The sequence below is a fragment of the Lissotriton vulgaris genome, chromosome 1_1 (assembly GCF_964263255.1).
Source record: "Lissotriton vulgaris chromosome 1_1, aLisVul1.2, whole genome shotgun sequence".
In the NCBI taxonomy this organism is placed as follows: Eukaryota; Metazoa; Chordata; class Amphibia; order Caudata; family Salamandridae; genus Lissotriton; species Lissotriton vulgaris.
In genome coordinates, this window is record NC_141685.1 from 722962195 (window position 1) to 722979414 (window position 17220).

Here is a 17220-nt window from a genome sequence, read left to right on the forward strand (position 1 = left end):
TCAGCCTCAAGAAAATAAATATCTGGGTTTAAGTGAAATTCTTTTTGAATTGAGGGTGTAAGTATTGATCAATATCGACATGAGACAGATAAGTTTCTGGGGTATGAAGATTTTTGTAATAATCAGAACATTTGGTTAATATGTCATCATCTTTAGTTACTGGGATTTCACCATTATGTAACATTGTTTAAATTTTAACCTGTGTTTTTCAACTTGACATAATTCACTATGAGTTTACCTGCTTTGGTTTGCCCTCCATATTATTTAGTGCTTGACCTGAGAAGGTAAGAAGCAGCATTGTCTGTGGAGGTTTTGTTGTATTATAATTTAGCTTTAACTAATTCATCTAGATATACTTGGATTTGGATGGAAAATAGGTTTATTCTAAGAATTTAATATGCTTCATAATGCAGAATGCCTTTTTAGCATTTGTTTTCTTCTCATTTGAGACATATAATAAAATACAGGCACATGAGGCAGCTCTAAAAGCATCCCAAATCGTTTAGAAGGAAGGGCTCTCTGATGGTTGCAGTGAATCATCTATGCGTGGAGGAGGAGATAAAATTAGTTTTAGAAGAGCAATCCAAAAATGGGTCTAAGACAATATTATATTCTACCCTCAAGATTTGTCATCTATAATAGACACCAAATGATTTGTAATGGTGGGCCTGAATGATTTATGTAAATGTGTGGGTAAATAAACATTGAAGATTGTTATTGGTATTGGTATGTTATTAATGGTGAGTTGTAAAAGTACCCATTGACCTTTTGTGTCCATTTTGTGTGATAGCAACATAGCATCTAAAGTTTTTTACACAGGACAACAACTTCATTAAGTTTACTGATCCCTGGTAATGAAAAGCATATCCTACCAAATTATGAATACGTTTTCGAACTTCTTTGTCAATGACATGCGTTTCTTGGAGTAAAGCAACATCTGGAAAGGGGCGACCACTCGGTCCCCCCGAACGTATGGCAGAGTGCCTCGATCCCCCCGGGAAGCCATTTAGGGCGGGAGGCGCGTCTCGGCTGGTATGCCCGAAGCGGCGTAGCCGGGGCGCGCTTTTTCCCGCCCTAGAGTGGGCTGGCCTAGACACTGACGCGGCTGGCCACGCCCTCGGGGCAGGCAGGGGCGGGTTTACGCACGCCCTGAAGATGGATAAAAAGGGACGCAAGACCAGAAGACAGCCTCTTGTTCCTGTGCTCTGAAGCTGCACCACCTCGCTGCACGTGAGCTCGAGACGGAACGAAGAGCCAATTTTGAGCGTTTTAATCGTTCTTGTTTGTTTTACAGTTACTTTGTTGGAGAATGCCGAAGAAGGTGGGAAAGCGCATGACGACTGACCAGATGCTTCGTGTTCTCATGAAGGAGATGTCCGAGCTAAAGAAGCGGGTGGACAAGAATGAGGAAGGGGGTCCAAAACGTCCTTTGGCGGGAGCAGCCCCGGGGGGGAAAAGGCCCAGGAGGGGGGCAGCGGGTGAAGACATCCCGGGTCCCAGTGCCCCGCTAGAGGCTCCAACTCCCGTGCCGGAGGAGGGGAATCCAATTCCCGTTGTGGTCACCCCCGTGTCCGAGGATGATATGCCGCCCGAGTTGGCAGCACAATTGGCAGCGTGGTTGGGTAAAGGTAACGAGGGCGCCACGGCTGTCGATGCGCAGGCGCTGATGAAGCAATTGCGTGAGAAAAGGGAAGCAGCCAAGGTGCCCGTGCCGGCTGCAGTAGGGGACAAGACACCAGGGACGATTGCGACCACAGAGGCAGCGTCAGGTGCAGGTAAGCGGCCATTGCCGATCGCGAGGGATGAGTCAACCCCCTCGCGAAGAGAAAGGTTGGGGCAACATGTTCCTTTGTCAATTAAGGAAAAGATTTGGGCGGGGGAGTATGTGAACATTTTCTCACTGCTTGTTGATCATTATGAGGTAGAGCATGTAAAGAGTCAGAAGGATCTCATGCATCCGAGTGTTTGGCGCGCAAAAATGGCCGCCTTTAAAGTGAATGAGAATATCGGCAATTGGGGCAATGCTTGGGGAATCTTTACATCAATCTTGGGGGAACGTAGACCTGAGTTGCTTTCCGAGTTCCCAATCTATCAATCACGAATCATGGGGTACTCGACATCGCACCAGGGTAATCATTGGTTCTGTTACGATAATCTGTTCAGAAAAGAAAAGGAGCATAATAAAAGTTTAACCTGGGATTGTTATGATGCCTTGACTTGGGATAAAATGAAGGAGTCAGGGATGTTAAAAATGCCGTTGGTAGGAAGTAATGTTGGCGAATCCTCCCGGCAATATGCGGGGACGCCCTTTCGATCAGGTACGGGTACCGACGAGTACTCGAAACCTGCCGGCAGTACCGGGAAAAAGGGTTTCTGCTTTAATTTCAACAGGGGTAAATGTACTAGACCCCAGGGATCGTGTAAATTCAAACATGAATGTAGCGGTTGTGGGTCGTCCCATCCTGAGTCCTCGTGCAGAGCCAGAACGGGTGATAATGGGGGGAGAGGAGGTGCCAAACAGGTCTAATATAGTCCGAGGGGCGCCTTTACCTACCCCGATTGATACCCTGGCGATGATTCCCTGGCTCAGTGAATACCCGGATCGTACTTCTGCTGGGGTGCTGCGGAACGGTTTTTCGTATGGTTTCCGCATCCCGGTAGGGGACTTTCAGGGTGTGGAAAAGTGTAAAAATCAACTTTCCGTCCTGCAGCATACGACCGTGGTACAGGATAAGATCCGAAAAGAGGTGACTCGAGGTCGGGTCGCCGGCCCGTTTAGTGTACCCCCGGTCCAGAATTTTGTTTGTTCTCCCTTAGGGGTAGTCCCCAAGAAAGACCCCGGTGAGTTCCGACTGATTCACAATTTATCAGCTCCGCGAGGTCTTTCCGTAAATGATGCAATCAATCCAGAAGTGTGTTCGGTGTGGTACGCATCCTTCGATGAGGCCGTAGCCATTTTGAATCGCCTGGGGCCCGGGGCGCTGATGGCGAAGTCAGATATCGAGTCAGCGTTCCGATTGCTCCCGGTACACCCAGACGACCAGCGTCTCCTAGGATTCATGTTTCAGGGTTGTTATTACATGGATAGGTGTATGCCAATGGGGTGCTCTATATCCTGTGCTTATTTTGAGAAATTCAGTAGTTTTCTACAATGGGTCTTCACAAAGAAAACAGGTTTCCAAGATGTAATGCACTACCTTGATGATTTTCTGTTTCTTGGGGCAGCCGGGGATCTTGAATGTGGCCGGGCCTTGGCCGAATTTTGTGTGTTAATGAAACAGTTTGGTGTGCCATTGGCGCCGGGTAAAACAGTGGGTCCTACGACTTGCCTCGAGTTTCTGGGGATCGAGTTGGACTCCATTGAAGGGTGTTTCCGTTTGCCAGGTGAGAAAGTGTTGAAGTTCAGGGCTGCGCTGCAAGTGTGTATAAATGCATCTAAAGTTACGCTGCAACAATTACAGCAGTTGGTGGGACAGTTGAATTTTGCCCTGAGGGTAATACCAATGGCCCGCCCCTTTTCCCGTTCAATTGCCCAAGCGATGGTCGGCCTTAAAGAGTGCCATCATCGCACAAGACTATCGGCCGAGATCCGCCAGGACATGCGTATTTGGTTAGCATTTCTGGCGGACTTCAATGGTAGAATCGTCTGGAATGAACCAGCCGTGTCTTCTGAAGAGCTGGGGCTGTGGACAGATTCAGCAGGAAGCATAGGTTTTGGCGCCATCTTCGGCACCAAATGGTCGGCGCGAAGATGGCCGACATGGTGGCATGAGAATGGTCTGACGAGTAATATTGCTTTCCTGGAACTGTTTCCCATCTTGGTGGCCTTGAGAACATGGCCCGATGGGTTCAAAGATCACTCTGTCATATTTTGGTCTGACAATATGACCGTGGTCGAGTGCATCAATAGTCAGGCAGCACGTTGTAAACTGATTTTAAGATTGCTTAAGGAAATTGTTTTACTATGTATGCAATTGAACGTGCTGTTCAGAGCAAAACATGTTCCAGGGGTGATGAATCAGGCGGCTGACGCACTGTCTCGTTTTCAAATGCAGGCTTTTTTGGGTTTCCTCCCCTCAGCGGACCCAGAGCCGGCACCCTTTCCCGAAGCTCTCTGGTCTCTCGGTGCCCCGAACTTCGTCACCTCGTGGGAGAGAGTCTAGCACCAAGGACGAGGAAGGCATACGAAGGGGCGTTTCGGGCCTATTTAGCCTTTTGGGGGAGTGATAGAGAGCGACTTTGGGGTCACGAGGAAGGGGTAGTGAATTTCCTGATGTCCTTACGTAGGGCTGGGAAATCGGTGGCTACGGCCCAGAGGCATCGTGCTGCCATTTCCTTTGTTGCCAAAGCACACGCTATCCAGGACCCAACAGCGTCTTTCGTTGTACAGAAGGCGCTGCGTGGGTGGCAACGCCTTGAGGGTCGCAGAGTAGATGAAAGGCGCCCGATAGGTTTGGATAGATTGTCCCAGTTGTTGGCCACACTCCCGGCCACATGTTCATCTCAGTTTGAGGCGGTGCTGTTCCGAGCCGCTTTTACGCTAGCATTCCACGGAGCAATGCGGGTAAGCGAACTGGTTGCAAGGAACAAACTGGATGTGGCAGGGGGTTTGTGCCAGGAACACGTTCAGATCAGGGGAGAAACAATGACTGTCTCCTTTGTAAAATCCAAGACTGATCAAGATGGGATGGGTGACTGCGTCATCATACGCAGGATTCCGGGGTCCTCCATATGTCCGGTAAAGTGTTTAGAGGATTACCTAGCACGAAGGGTGGCATCCTGGGGGGGGACTTTGTTAAGACACGCTGACGCCACCCCACTGACGAAATTTCAGTTTCAGCGGGTGCTTGCGATGTCAATTGCCGCTGCGGGCTTGAACCCGGGCGAATTTGAGACCCATTCCTTTCGGATAGGGGCTGCCACGGAAGCTACAGCCAGGGGTCTTAATGTTGAGCAAGTGAAACGAGTGGGGCGTTGGTCCTCCAATTGTTACAAAAGATACGTGCGGTTGCACATGTTGTGAAGCTGTAATAATGTACTCACGCTTCTTGTTTTTGTTTGGTTTTCAGTTACGCAAGCCTACGAGGCGGGGCGGACTATGCAGTCGACCCTACACCGGGCCAGCGGTCAGACATCACCGGCTGTGAAAAAGGAGGTGTGGGTCGTGGGCCACTCATACGTGAGGCGTGCCGCAGACGTATTCAAAGCAGGTGACATGATTCACGTAGCTGGGGAATACGGGTACAGGATGTCCTTCTACGGAAGGGGCGGTCTCTGTATTGACCAGTTTCAAACATTTTTCGAGGGTTTGTTAGGGCGGACGAGGTCACCGCCGTCTATAGTTATAGTGCATGTTGGGGGTAATGATTTGGTCACCATCGGTAGACGACTACTCCTGGAGGCAATGCTTTCCACCGTGAGTTGGTTGGCGAGGAGAGTTCCGGGGTGCACGATTGCATGGTCCCATTTGATTCCACGAAAGGTGTGGCGGGGGGCTATCTCTATTCCTGCTTTGAACCATTCTGTTAGAAAGCTTAACAATAAAGTGAGTAGGTTGTTCCGTTCCGGGACATTGCATTCTATTTCTCATAGCTGTATTAATGATGACAGTATGTATTCGGGGGATGGTGTGCATTTGTCTCGGGTGGGGAATGAGTTACTCTTAGGCGACTTCTTAGCATGGTTAAAATCATTGAAACATGACCTTTAGGTAGGAGTTGTGTGGGGGGTCCGGATAGCCGGTCAACTATCCGGCCTGTGGCGGTAAGGTCATGATCGGTGAGCACTAATTGGAAGATCCCTATGAGTGGGCGTCACCCAACACGGATGGGAGCGCTCGGGGGAGGTGGCCTTTGGCCCCTCAACGGGGAGGCGGTCCCTTCTAAGGATGGGTCGCCGAAAGAAGAGGAAAGGCGGTCAAGGCCCCTTCCTGTGTAGGAGGGGTTACAGCCCCCTCCTGGGGAATTTCCCGGGGCCAGTGACATCTGCGACGGCAGATGCGGTAAGTTGTGTGGGGTTGGGGGGAGGTCTACGATACCTTCTAGATACCTCACACGAGTCTTCGAACGACCTTTAACTGGCGTCGAGTTGATAAGTGCCCCCGTCAAGTCAAGGGAAATTGGTAGTAGTTGCACTTGAGTACGCCTCAGTGCTGTCGCCCCTCCAAGTGGGGGGGGTATGTCTGGTTAGGGATCTTGACACCGGTTACGACCTTGCCGTTGGCCCTTAAACGTTAGGATGTACAATTTCAATATTTCAAGTAAATGTTTTGTAGGATGTTAGTTCGGCTAGGAGAACCTCTGTATTAGAGAATCTGTTAAGGTTAGCCAAACATCGCAATGTGGTATGAAATTGTACATTAATGTTTAAATGTTTTTTAATTTTTTGTTTTAATAAATACGGCCGGGAGGGTCACTCCCTCCCACTTCCAAAAACTTCAAGAACTGTTTCCGGTTTCCCTTCTTTGGGGATTGTGTTGAGAGGGGGTGGCGGGTATCTCAGCCATATGGAAAGGGGCGACCACTCGGTCCCCCCGAACGTATGGCAGAGTGCCTCGATCCCCCCGGGAAGCCATTTTGGGCGGGAGGCGCGTCTCGGCTGGTATGCCCGAAGCGGCGTAGCCGGGGCGCGCTTTTTCCCGCCCTAGAGTGGGCTGGCCTAGACACTGACGCGGCTGGCCACGCCCTCGGGGCAGGCAGGGGCGGGTTTACGCCCGCCCTGAAGATGGATAAAAAGGGACGCAAGACCAGAAGACAGCCTCTTGTTCCTGTGCTCTGAAGCTGCACCACCTCGCTGCACGTGAGCTCGAGACGGAACGAAGAGCCAATTTTGACCCACCCACCAGCCCCTGAGGACAGCTAGTTGTTTTAATAAAATTTGATCAATGATTCTATTTCGTTTTCAGGTTATCGTAGTGTTGTGTTGATATTGAATGTGTAATAAAGATTGGTCTAATTTTACAAGTTTGTGATTAAAGAACTTCGGTTGTAAGGTCCATTTGTAAACAGGTTTTTTCGGTCATAATGGCCAATGTAGTTTCGTTTAGTTATCATTTGTCGTATTTATTTTGGTCGGGCGGTAAGGTCATGATCGGTGAGCACTAATTGGAAGATCCCTATGAGTGGGCGTCACCCAACACGGATGGGAGCGCTCGGGGGAGGTGGCCTTTGGCCCCTCAACGGGGAGGCGGTCCCTTCTAAGGATGGGTCGCCGAAAGAAGAGGAAAGGCGGTCAAGGCCCCTTCCTGTGTAGGAGGGGTTACAGCCCCCTCCTGGGGAATTTCCCGGGGCCAGTGACATCTGCGACGGCAGATGCGGTAAGTTGTGTGGGGTTGGGGGGAGGTCTACGATACCTTCTAGATACCTCACACGAGTCTTCGAACGACCTTTAACTGGCGTCGAGTTGATAAGTGCCCCCGTCAAGTCAAGGGAAATTGGTAGTAGTTGCACTTGAGTACGCCTCAGTGCTGTCGCCCCTCCAAGTGGGGGGGGTATGTCTGGTTAGGGATCTTGACACCGGTTACGACCTTGCCGTTGGCCCTTAAACGTTAGGATGTACAATTTCAATATTTCAAGTAAATGTTTTGTAGGATGTTAGTGCGGCTAGGAGAACCTCTGTATTAGAGAATCTGTTAAGGTTAGCCAAACATCGCAATGTGGTATGAAATTGTACATTAATGTTTAAATGTTTTTTAATTTTTTGTTTTAATAAATACGGCCGGGAGGGTCACTCCCTCCCACTTCCAAAAACTTCAAGAACTGTTTCCGGTTTCCCTTCTTTGGGGATTGTGTTGAGAGGGGGTGGCGGGTATCTCAGCCATATGTATTTAACTTGGCTAGATGTGTAAGGAATCGTTGTTGCTTAATGGGAGAACCTAACCGCTTACAATTCAATCTAATTACACAAATTGACAAGAATAACAGTTAAAGTTAAATTTACCAAAGTCTACAAAGGTAACTTTATATATATGATCAGTATTGATATAAGTAAACAAAGTAGTATTAAAATTAGAACAAAAGAAAACATAACCTAGAGATACATATACATTAAATAACCATTGAGTAGTAATGATTATAAATATTAATTTAAACATAGGACAGCATTTATTAACTTTCCATATTAACTGATAATGAATGACAAAAGAAATGGAAATTAGAAGAATTAAAGTAAGAAAGTAAATGAGTATAGTAGGATGAAGTAGGAGATCTGTAAAATATTCACGGAAGTAGAAAGAAAAGAGAAAAGAGAGATAATTGTAGGAAAAGGATAGGGACAGACAAAATAACAAAGTGAACATACCTATGAAACATGTAAAAAATTGAGGGTGGTGACACCACATAAGGGAGATGGCACAAAAGGGACCTCGACGCAGCCAACAAGGAACAAATCAGACCACAAAAACCCCTGATAATGATGCAGTCCTTAGGATGCACGTCAAAAAATACCTGGAATGAAGTCATCAAAATAAAAGGCTAACTTGAAATCTGGTTACATGAGGAAAGATACACACATGATAACATTTAACTTGAGTATCATTGGAGTTATCTCAAAGCTGTCTCAATTCATAGTTGGAGTCAGTTTGAAGAAATCTTTTTGGTATCCATCTCTTCTCCTATATATTTATCAATAAAACTTTGCAGTAACACAGGATCCTCATAAGTCATGGCTTTGTTATTACATGCTACTTTAAACAAGCAGGGATAAAAAAAACAAAATCGTGAGTTCAAAGCAAGAAGAGCTGGTATCATATCCAGGCATGAACCACATAGACGTACCCTATGCGCACACACAATATTTTTGTACACGTAGGTGGTAGCACTTGAAATTCATAACAATGCAAACATGCAGAGAAACAGTTATTAACAAAAAGTGGAAAAGAAAAGTGTGACAAGGGATGATCCTTTGGTCCTTTTAATTTTCAAGGCTTAACAACAGCGAGCTGACACGTGTTTCATCGCTCACGCGAATCTTCAGGGCTCTAGGTAGCTGTGTTTGAGCCAAAGGTCGCTCTGCCGGTGATACTTCCGACCCGGTGGGGCCCAAGACCGTCTTAAAATTTCAATATGGATGAGAGGACGTGGACTTGAAGCGAAGTGCGCTTCTTGCTTATGCCCGGGAACTGTAGTTAATATCTAAAAGGAGCCAGTCACTCCGAGATTCTTAGGGTCTAATGAAGCGCTGAATAAAGATGGAGGATCAGAGGTAGCTCTGTCCTTCGTGGTAAGTTTTTGTTAATTTCTTCTTTTGTTCGGAGGAGCTGTTCCCGGGTCGCCGTGTTCCTGGTTCCTGGTTTCCTTCTGTCTACCTTGACTTTAGCAAAATCCTGTGCAAAGAATAATTGCAAACCAGACCAAGAAATTCTGCTTTTTGCCCTAGCTGCTTTATTAACTTGAAGAAGTTCGACATATTCTACTAAGTAGATGATGACTGCTCACAATTTTTGTGATGATGAAGGGTGATGGGTAGAATGACTCGCTGTATATTTAATAATGTAGAGGTGAAAAGATCTAGAATCTTATAGAGAAAGATTTGAAAAAAATGATATGGGATCATTACCTTCTACCCCCTCCACCGAACGATAAATAATAAGGTTGTTTTGTCTGTTCTGATTTTCTAAGTCCTCAGCATGCCTTTTTAATTTAGATAACTCAGATCACAGATTTGTAGGAGTCTGTATAGTATCTTCGATGTCACTAACTCTTTGCTCCACATTTGTTGCCTTGTTATTCATGAGGGACCAATTAGTATTTAAAACCTGCAGCTTTTTGTTAGTGTCTTCCATATAGGACTTAAGAGCTTAGAATTCTTCAAAAAAAAGTTCCATTGAGTTAATGTTGGATGTTTTGATGGGAGATGGGGGGTCATTTTTAACTCTTTTAGTAGGTTGATGGGCACTTGAGCTTTATTTAAAAGTCATTTTAAGGTGTGACGTTTCCATTAGAAGACGCATATGACGTCAACATTGACTCTTGACTACTGCCCTCCATATTTTCTGTCAGTGCAGGGAATTAATTGGCAGTGCATACGCAGATGTTATGTGAGGTGTTTCTTGTATTGGACGTGAGATGCCTTAACTCTTTGGTTCGTCCCATAAGATAAGTGAATAAAATGTATCAAAACAGTACTGAAGGAAAATATGCAGGCATTGTCTGTAATACATGATCCCAAAGCAGTGAGGAGAAATGAATGTCAAACAGCAGACAGGACAATTCTTACTTTATATTGGCTACTTATTGTGGACTCAGTGATATCCATTTGCAAAAATGAAGAAAACATGGGAGGAATTCACAGTGTGGAATAGAAAAGTAGGCATTGCTAAGGTAATGTGAAAAAGCATTTTTCAAAATGGTGGTCACAGACTTCTGTCAGCGTACCTGCTTCATTTGGGCAGGAAAATACAAGTATGCAGGTGAAAAAACAAACCTACTTCGCCAGCAGAAGAGGCCCCCATTTGATATTCTGTCAGGAGGTAGTGCTTCAGAGCGGTTTGGGCAAATTTGGCTAATTCGGTCCTGTGATCACTGCAGAGCTTCTCAAACTGTGGCCATGTTGTATCAGCACCAAGCCATGCCCCCTTATTCCCGTATTCTAAGGAATTAGTCAGCTATGCTGCACTTAAAAATGATAATACTACTCAGAGCTCTGTAACCTTATGAATTAAGTCAGCCTTCTGACTGGCCCCTCTGTTCCTAAAATATGGCTGTGATGTGCAATAATATTTTTTTTACATACCTCTTTATACTGGGGTTTTTTCCTTTTGTGATCACTGTAAGATTTGTGGAGATAGTGTTACCAGTGAAGTAGTACTCATTTTACAGACCTTGTAAAGATGGGTGGCTGAGATGTTTTGCGCAGTATTCTAATTTTTCACCTGTAGATTAAAGCAAATATTAAGCTGATCAATCTTGCCAGCATTATCCTGATAACTTTAATTTGAAGGCACTTATCCCCGTATCCAATTCCAGTTTGATCCATTACGGACTGCTTTATATGTGTAGAATATATTGCCCACTTGAATATGTTCCAAGGTAAAAATGCCTCAACCAAAAGAGTTAGGATCTATTTTTATGTTTGGAGGATAATAGGGATTTCGGTTGGGCCCTTTGGCATCTCTGAACATTGGGAAGAACCCCAGCTATGGCAGTGCATGTCAATGTTGTAAAGGTTTGGCAGAAGGCTCCATCAAACAGGATGGCAGCTGCTTAAACTGTTACACAGTTTTTCAGTTTTCAAAAATAAATCTCCAATGTGGGTGTATGTTTTTGAAAAAGGAGAAACTAATAACCCATACACCAATAGGAGTTCTCCATGGTGTGAGGACATTTTTAACTTTTTATACTGTCCCTCGTCTCCAGCAAAAAAAAAAGCTATCCAATCGCCAACTCAGGCAGTGGGGTGGCAATCCCTACGTTGTTACCTGCTATGTTAGGCCATCATTGGAGGTTGTGGGCAGCAGTGCTGAAGTAGGCTCTGTGGTTGATTTAGGGTCCACCCACCTCAATGTTGGCAGTCGAACCATGATTTTGGAAAGGACAGTAGTCCATTGATGTTGCTCTTTAAATTGTTCATGAAAGCAGTGACATATTCGAGTCTCCACTCCCAAGAAACACCTATTATTCTATATGTTGACAGATAACTGTGATTTTCTTTTTTGCACAGAAAGAAGAAGATGTAGTAATCCACCTACAATAATCAATGGAAAATATGAGATGCCTACCACCAAGAACTATTTCTACAGTGATGATACCGTGACCTACAGATGCGATTCTGGTTACAGTATAACTGGATCAAATGAAAGTACTTGCATGGGTGGGAGGTGGACAGCTGCCCCCACATGTGGTGGTACGTATAATATGTTTAACTTAGATTGTTTGTACCCTCTCAGGAAAAGCAAAGCATGCATTCAAATATAAAGCTTTTGGCCAAGCTTTTATTAAAAAAACTATGGGGGTCATTATGATGTCGAGCGGATTTCCTCCGACAGGCTGGCGGGCTTCTGAACAAAAGCATTTTCTGGTAACGGCCATGCACTGATTCATGAATGCCTTTGTGAGCACTCCAGGGAGGGTATGACTCGCACTGGAATTTATGAGTAGGGGGAAGTAAATCTAGAGGAGTGTTGCTTTACATATTCAGAACTTGTGTATTGACCCATCATCTTTTTTAGTAATCACAGCAGTTTTAGAAAAAGTGCAATGAGGGCACAGCCCTCTCTTTTTACTAATTGTACGTGAATTTTACCAGAATATTCTTATTTTATTCTGCTTTTGATGGTTTGGGCTTATTTGCAAATACATTAAAGGTTATTCTACAGGATACGTAATATAATACTACTTCATTAACTCATCAACGCTTTTGTTATTGACCCCAACGATTCTAAATATTTCCTCTAAGCAATGTCATAAATTATATCTGATTCGCAAAAAGTGCCCAATTCAGCATGCTTGCCTTAATCCTGTAAAAGTTACCAAGTGGAAAGAATAGTAATTAATCAAAATATTCACTTGGTCTTGGTTTCAATTTCTAATTACTAGAAAAAGGGCACAGGCATCTTTCTATTCTCTCAGTTGTAATGAATTCTCCCTAACATGTCTCTCCTTACTCTACACCCATGTGAAAACTTGGTTAATGGATTCTCAAAAATCTTCAACACTATTTGTTAATGAATTCTTATGGTGTTGCTTTAATCTACTAAATAATTCCGAAAATGCATTTACAAAGGTTTGTGGGCCATCACAGACCTGGTGCATGGAGGGTAATTCACCACATTTACGTAACATTGTCCTGACCACACTTTTGACACATTCTGACAACATACACCAATGTCAAAAACTAGAAGTGGATAAACTACAAATGTATCATTATTTTGGCTAGTAAAATTATATTTAATTGCTTACATGTGTTATATTATAAAATGCGTAGGAACATGCATTATCAGAAATACCAAGGCACTAATAAAAACAGGGAAGAATGGGGCCACTTCAATAAGAAACTGAACTATTTTGAAACCGATAGGCACTCATTATCTTTGTAGGAGATGCTATTCCATCTAAGTCCAAGATTTATTAGGAAGGGTCTCTGTAAAATCAATTGCTTTACTGTTAATATTTTTCATTTGTTGGAAACAGGTGGGAGATGTGCATGTAAAGTAGCCAGAATCATCGAACCACAAGCTAAAGTGGATCTTTAAATTCCAAGACCCATGTAATTTCCCAATTGCAGGCCTGGAAACTTGTGATACCATGTAGCTGGGATGGGGCAGGGGGAATATTAAAACCAATGGAATCATCAACTCTGCCACCAGTACCCCACCCCATAATTACTAGGCATCTTGTAATGAAGCACATAGATTTCATGTCATTCAGATTAATGTGGGCTGGTGCGGTAGGGGCTGGGCCATATCTTATGGTGAGTGGCAGGGAAACCACAGATGCTTCTGAGTCTAAAGTGCTGGAGTTTTCCTTTTCTTCAGTTCAAATTTGAGTAAACAAGAGAACTGGAGAGAAAAAATAAAAAAGCATAAAACGATGATATTAATCTGAGAGTTGCACTTCTATCATAAGTGAAGTTGTAAACCACATGGAGCAAATGAAATTCGTTTTTGTGCATTAACTATTTTAATTTATTCCATCCTACTGAGCAACTCAAATATACAATGGACTGTGAGTTTGAACTTCCCTTTGAGCCATATATTAATATTGACTTAATAGACAAGATATTTGGCTCTTCAAGATTGTTTGCGATATGTTATGTGTTCAGATGAGTAAATTATTGTACCAAATAAGACTATCCCAAGTACTACATAATTACAGTTAATACACAATAAATTAAAAATCTGAACATGTCAATAGCGTTTTTTGTAAAAATGAACAATATTTCCTTTTTTGTAGAAAGCCCGTGTGATGTGCCATCTATCGACTATGGCTCAGTAGTAGAAAAGAGGGCACATTATGTCTCAAGAGCCACCGTCAGTTTTAAATGTGAATCTGGATATAAACTGATTTCGGGAAGTCAAGCACAGTGTTTACAGGGAAAGTGGCATTTTCTTCCGAAGTGCATTTGTAAGTATTTACTCTGCTGTGGATAAGGTTTGAAAATAAGTGTATTCATACACCCATTGTGTGCGGTTCTCTCATAGCTCATTAAACATTACTCTGACTGTGAAACCCCTAACAATTGTGGTTTTGTGACTATAATGAAGGCAATACGGCAATTTTTCATTTTATGGTTGTGACCAAATTCTACAAAAAATGATGAATATTGTTGCTATCTTTTTAAAGATTTTTTTAGTACAGCAAATTTAGCTGACAGGAGCTTATAGGAGCTACTTTTCCTCAACCCCCTTGGAAAATTGATTGTCCATGAAACAAAAACATTCTTTCCTGCATCTCTTACAGCTGTCAAATTGACTTTAATGCAATCTGTCTTCGAGAGTGATGGTAAAGTAAAACCTAATTCTTTTTCATGACACATCAGTGAGCATTCTTCTTGTTTTAAGTTCACCATCAACTATCAAGTCACCTGATTGATTGAACAAAATCCCTTAAATGTTGAATCTTCAAAAAAAGATGGATTTTGGCCCAGATCTTTGTACTCGGGTGAATGTTTGACATTGGTCAGCATTCGGTCTATCAATTCTTCTTTTCGAATTTGTCACCCCAAGTGGGACGGGTATGTCCAGATGTGGGTCCCATGCGCTCCATGGCACTGGAGCCAAGCTAGTCTGGCTGATGAGGGTTGATGCCCCGAAAATGTTCCCAGGATGCTTTGACTGGTCCAGGGAGGACCTGTCCTGGCAGTTCGGCTGGACTGTTCCCATGGGGAACAAGGTCAAGACTGGTTTGTATATGGCTTGGTTTAAACTGGAATAGCATAGTGAGCAAAAAAACTATGGATTTTGGCCCAGATCTCTGTACTGGGGTGAATATTTGGTTAGAAGCATATGAGCTGCAGATCTCACACTAAGCATTAGATCGCCACCTGGTGTTGGGTTTGGATGATTGCATGTTGTTGTCTTCTTGGAAGAAGTCTTTGTAGTCACGTGATAGGTGACCCCTCCCTTGGACAATAGTGCGCATGGGCATCGACTCCATCCTTAGATTGTTTTTTTCCGCCACTGGGTTTGGATGAAACTTTTCCGCTCCAGTTCAAAATCTACTTTTCAAGTACTTCGACGTGTAAAAACGTATTCAAACTTCATCAAACTACTTTCGATATCGATAAATGTCGGCTCGACTCCATCAGATCGATTCCAGTCGTCGACGCGGGCCGTTGGGCCTATCCATGCCGTGAGGCCAAAAGATGCCCCGAGTGTGGTGCAAAATTTCCACACAGTGACCATCACGAGGTCTGTAACCTGTGCCTATCGCCAGACCACGACGAATCCAGCTGTACAGCCTGTGCATCCTTTTGATCCAAAAAGACCACTTGAGATCGGGCCATCAACGCGATATTCAGAGATCGGCTCCTGAACCGGTGGATATCTTCGATGAAGGTCCATATGTCCCCGAGGAAGATTCGGACGATCTTCAAATCGTATCAGAGGCAGATGACTCCGATGACGCCATACCTTCGGGTCAACGCGTGAGTACCACTGCCCCTACCCCAACCCCAGCACAAAAATCGAAGGCACAGGTCAACACTCCGCCTCCGGGGCCCAGTTGAGACAAAAAACACACTTTGAAAGCCTTGCCATCAAGCCCGGCACCGAAGAAAATAATGAAGCCTTCCGGTAGCTGCTTGTTGAGCAAACCAAAAGTGCCGATCCCACCACCTCCCTCGGCACCGAAACCGCAAGAAGTCCTGGTTCCGAAAGACACTCCGAAACCGTCGACCCCTAGAAACAAAATAGCTCCGAAAGCGATAAAGCCTGTTTCCGATGTCTCAAAGCCGACAAAAACAACTTCGACTCCGAAGCCAGGACCTTCGGCACTGAAACCGACAAAGCCTGCTCCCGATGCTCCAAAACCCTCGAAACAGGCCTCCGCTCTAAAAAACACACCTTTGTTGCGAAATCTACGCCAATCGACTCTACACCGGCTCCTAAGGCTAAAGACAGGCAACAACCATGTCCAGAACCAGAAAAATCGGCGCCGAAAGTGGTTCCTCAAGCAGAGGAGCTTTTTCAGCCAGATCCTCTACAAATAAGGATCTACATTGATCCAGAAACAGGACATGTCTCCACTATGCCCCACAGAAAGAGGAAATCAGATACAGCACCTACACCTCCAGTGCCTGTCAAGAAGAAGGACTGTGCCATATCTCTTATGCATCCCTCTTCTCCTATTCCTCCTTCACCTCCTCTTCCTTTAAATATCTCACCTCAAAATTCTCCTCCTCATTCTTCACCACATACACCTCCTCAGAATGATGATGAGTACAGCATAGGGGGAGAGGGAGACCCAGATGAGCCTTTTACCTACCCAAGTGGCACACCAGATTGGGAATACCCAAACCCACAAGATGTACCAGATATTCCTAACCCACATGCATATCCATCCAAACCTTCGCCTCCAGGAGGTAATATTGGGTTAGGGCACCTAATTAATAGAGCTGCCATCTATCACAATGTCACTATGCATTCAGACAAGGCAGAAGAGGATTTTTTATTAGATACTTTTGAACAATCCCAAAAATCTGTTCATATATTAAAATGATTAAAGTAGTCATTAAGGATGCACCAGAAGTGTTTAAAGATCCTGTACGAGCTAGAATCATAAACCCAAGGATAGAGAAAAAGTGCAGACCTGCTCCTGGGGACCCTGCTTACATTAAGGGACAACTACCCTTAGACTCACTAGTTGTTTCCAATGCTCTAAAAAGAGTAAATTCCCAAACATCAGGCAAAGCATCACCTCCTGATAAGGAATCAAAAATAATAGATGCTTCAGGCAAAAGAATAGCTGCCCAAGCTAGCAATGTGCATGGCGCATAGCCAACACACAAGCCCTACTTGCAAGATACGACAGGGCTCATATGGCTGAGATACCCGCCACCCCCTCTCAACACAATCCCCAAAGGAGGGAAACCGGAAACAGTTCTTGAAGTTTTTTGGAAGAGGGAGGGAGTGACCCTCCCGGCCGTATTTATTAAAACAAAATTAAAACATTAAATCAACAGTTTCATATTAATGTACAATTTCATTACCACATTGCGATGTTTGGCTAACCTTAACAGATTCTCTAATACAGAGGTTCTCCTAGCCGAACTAACATCCTACAA

At 44.4% G+C, this 17220-nt stretch overlaps 1 protein-coding gene across 10 annotated transcripts in view; it reads left to right on the forward strand.

Moving 5' to 3' along the window:
- LOC147747713 (coagulation factor XIII B chain-like) overlaps positions 1–17220 on the forward strand; it is a 1126012-nt gene that overhangs the window by 469305 nt on the left and 639487 nt on the right. For all 10 annotated transcript variants that reach the window (XM_086955075.1, XM_086955118.1, XM_086955080.1 and 7 more), the window contains 2 exons: positions 11659–11841; positions 13890–14060. In XM_086955075.1, coding sequence (XP_086811201.1) covers positions 11659–11841; positions 13890–14060 — 354 coding nt within the window. The remainder of the gene's footprint in view (positions 1–11658; positions 11842–13889; positions 14061–17220) is intronic.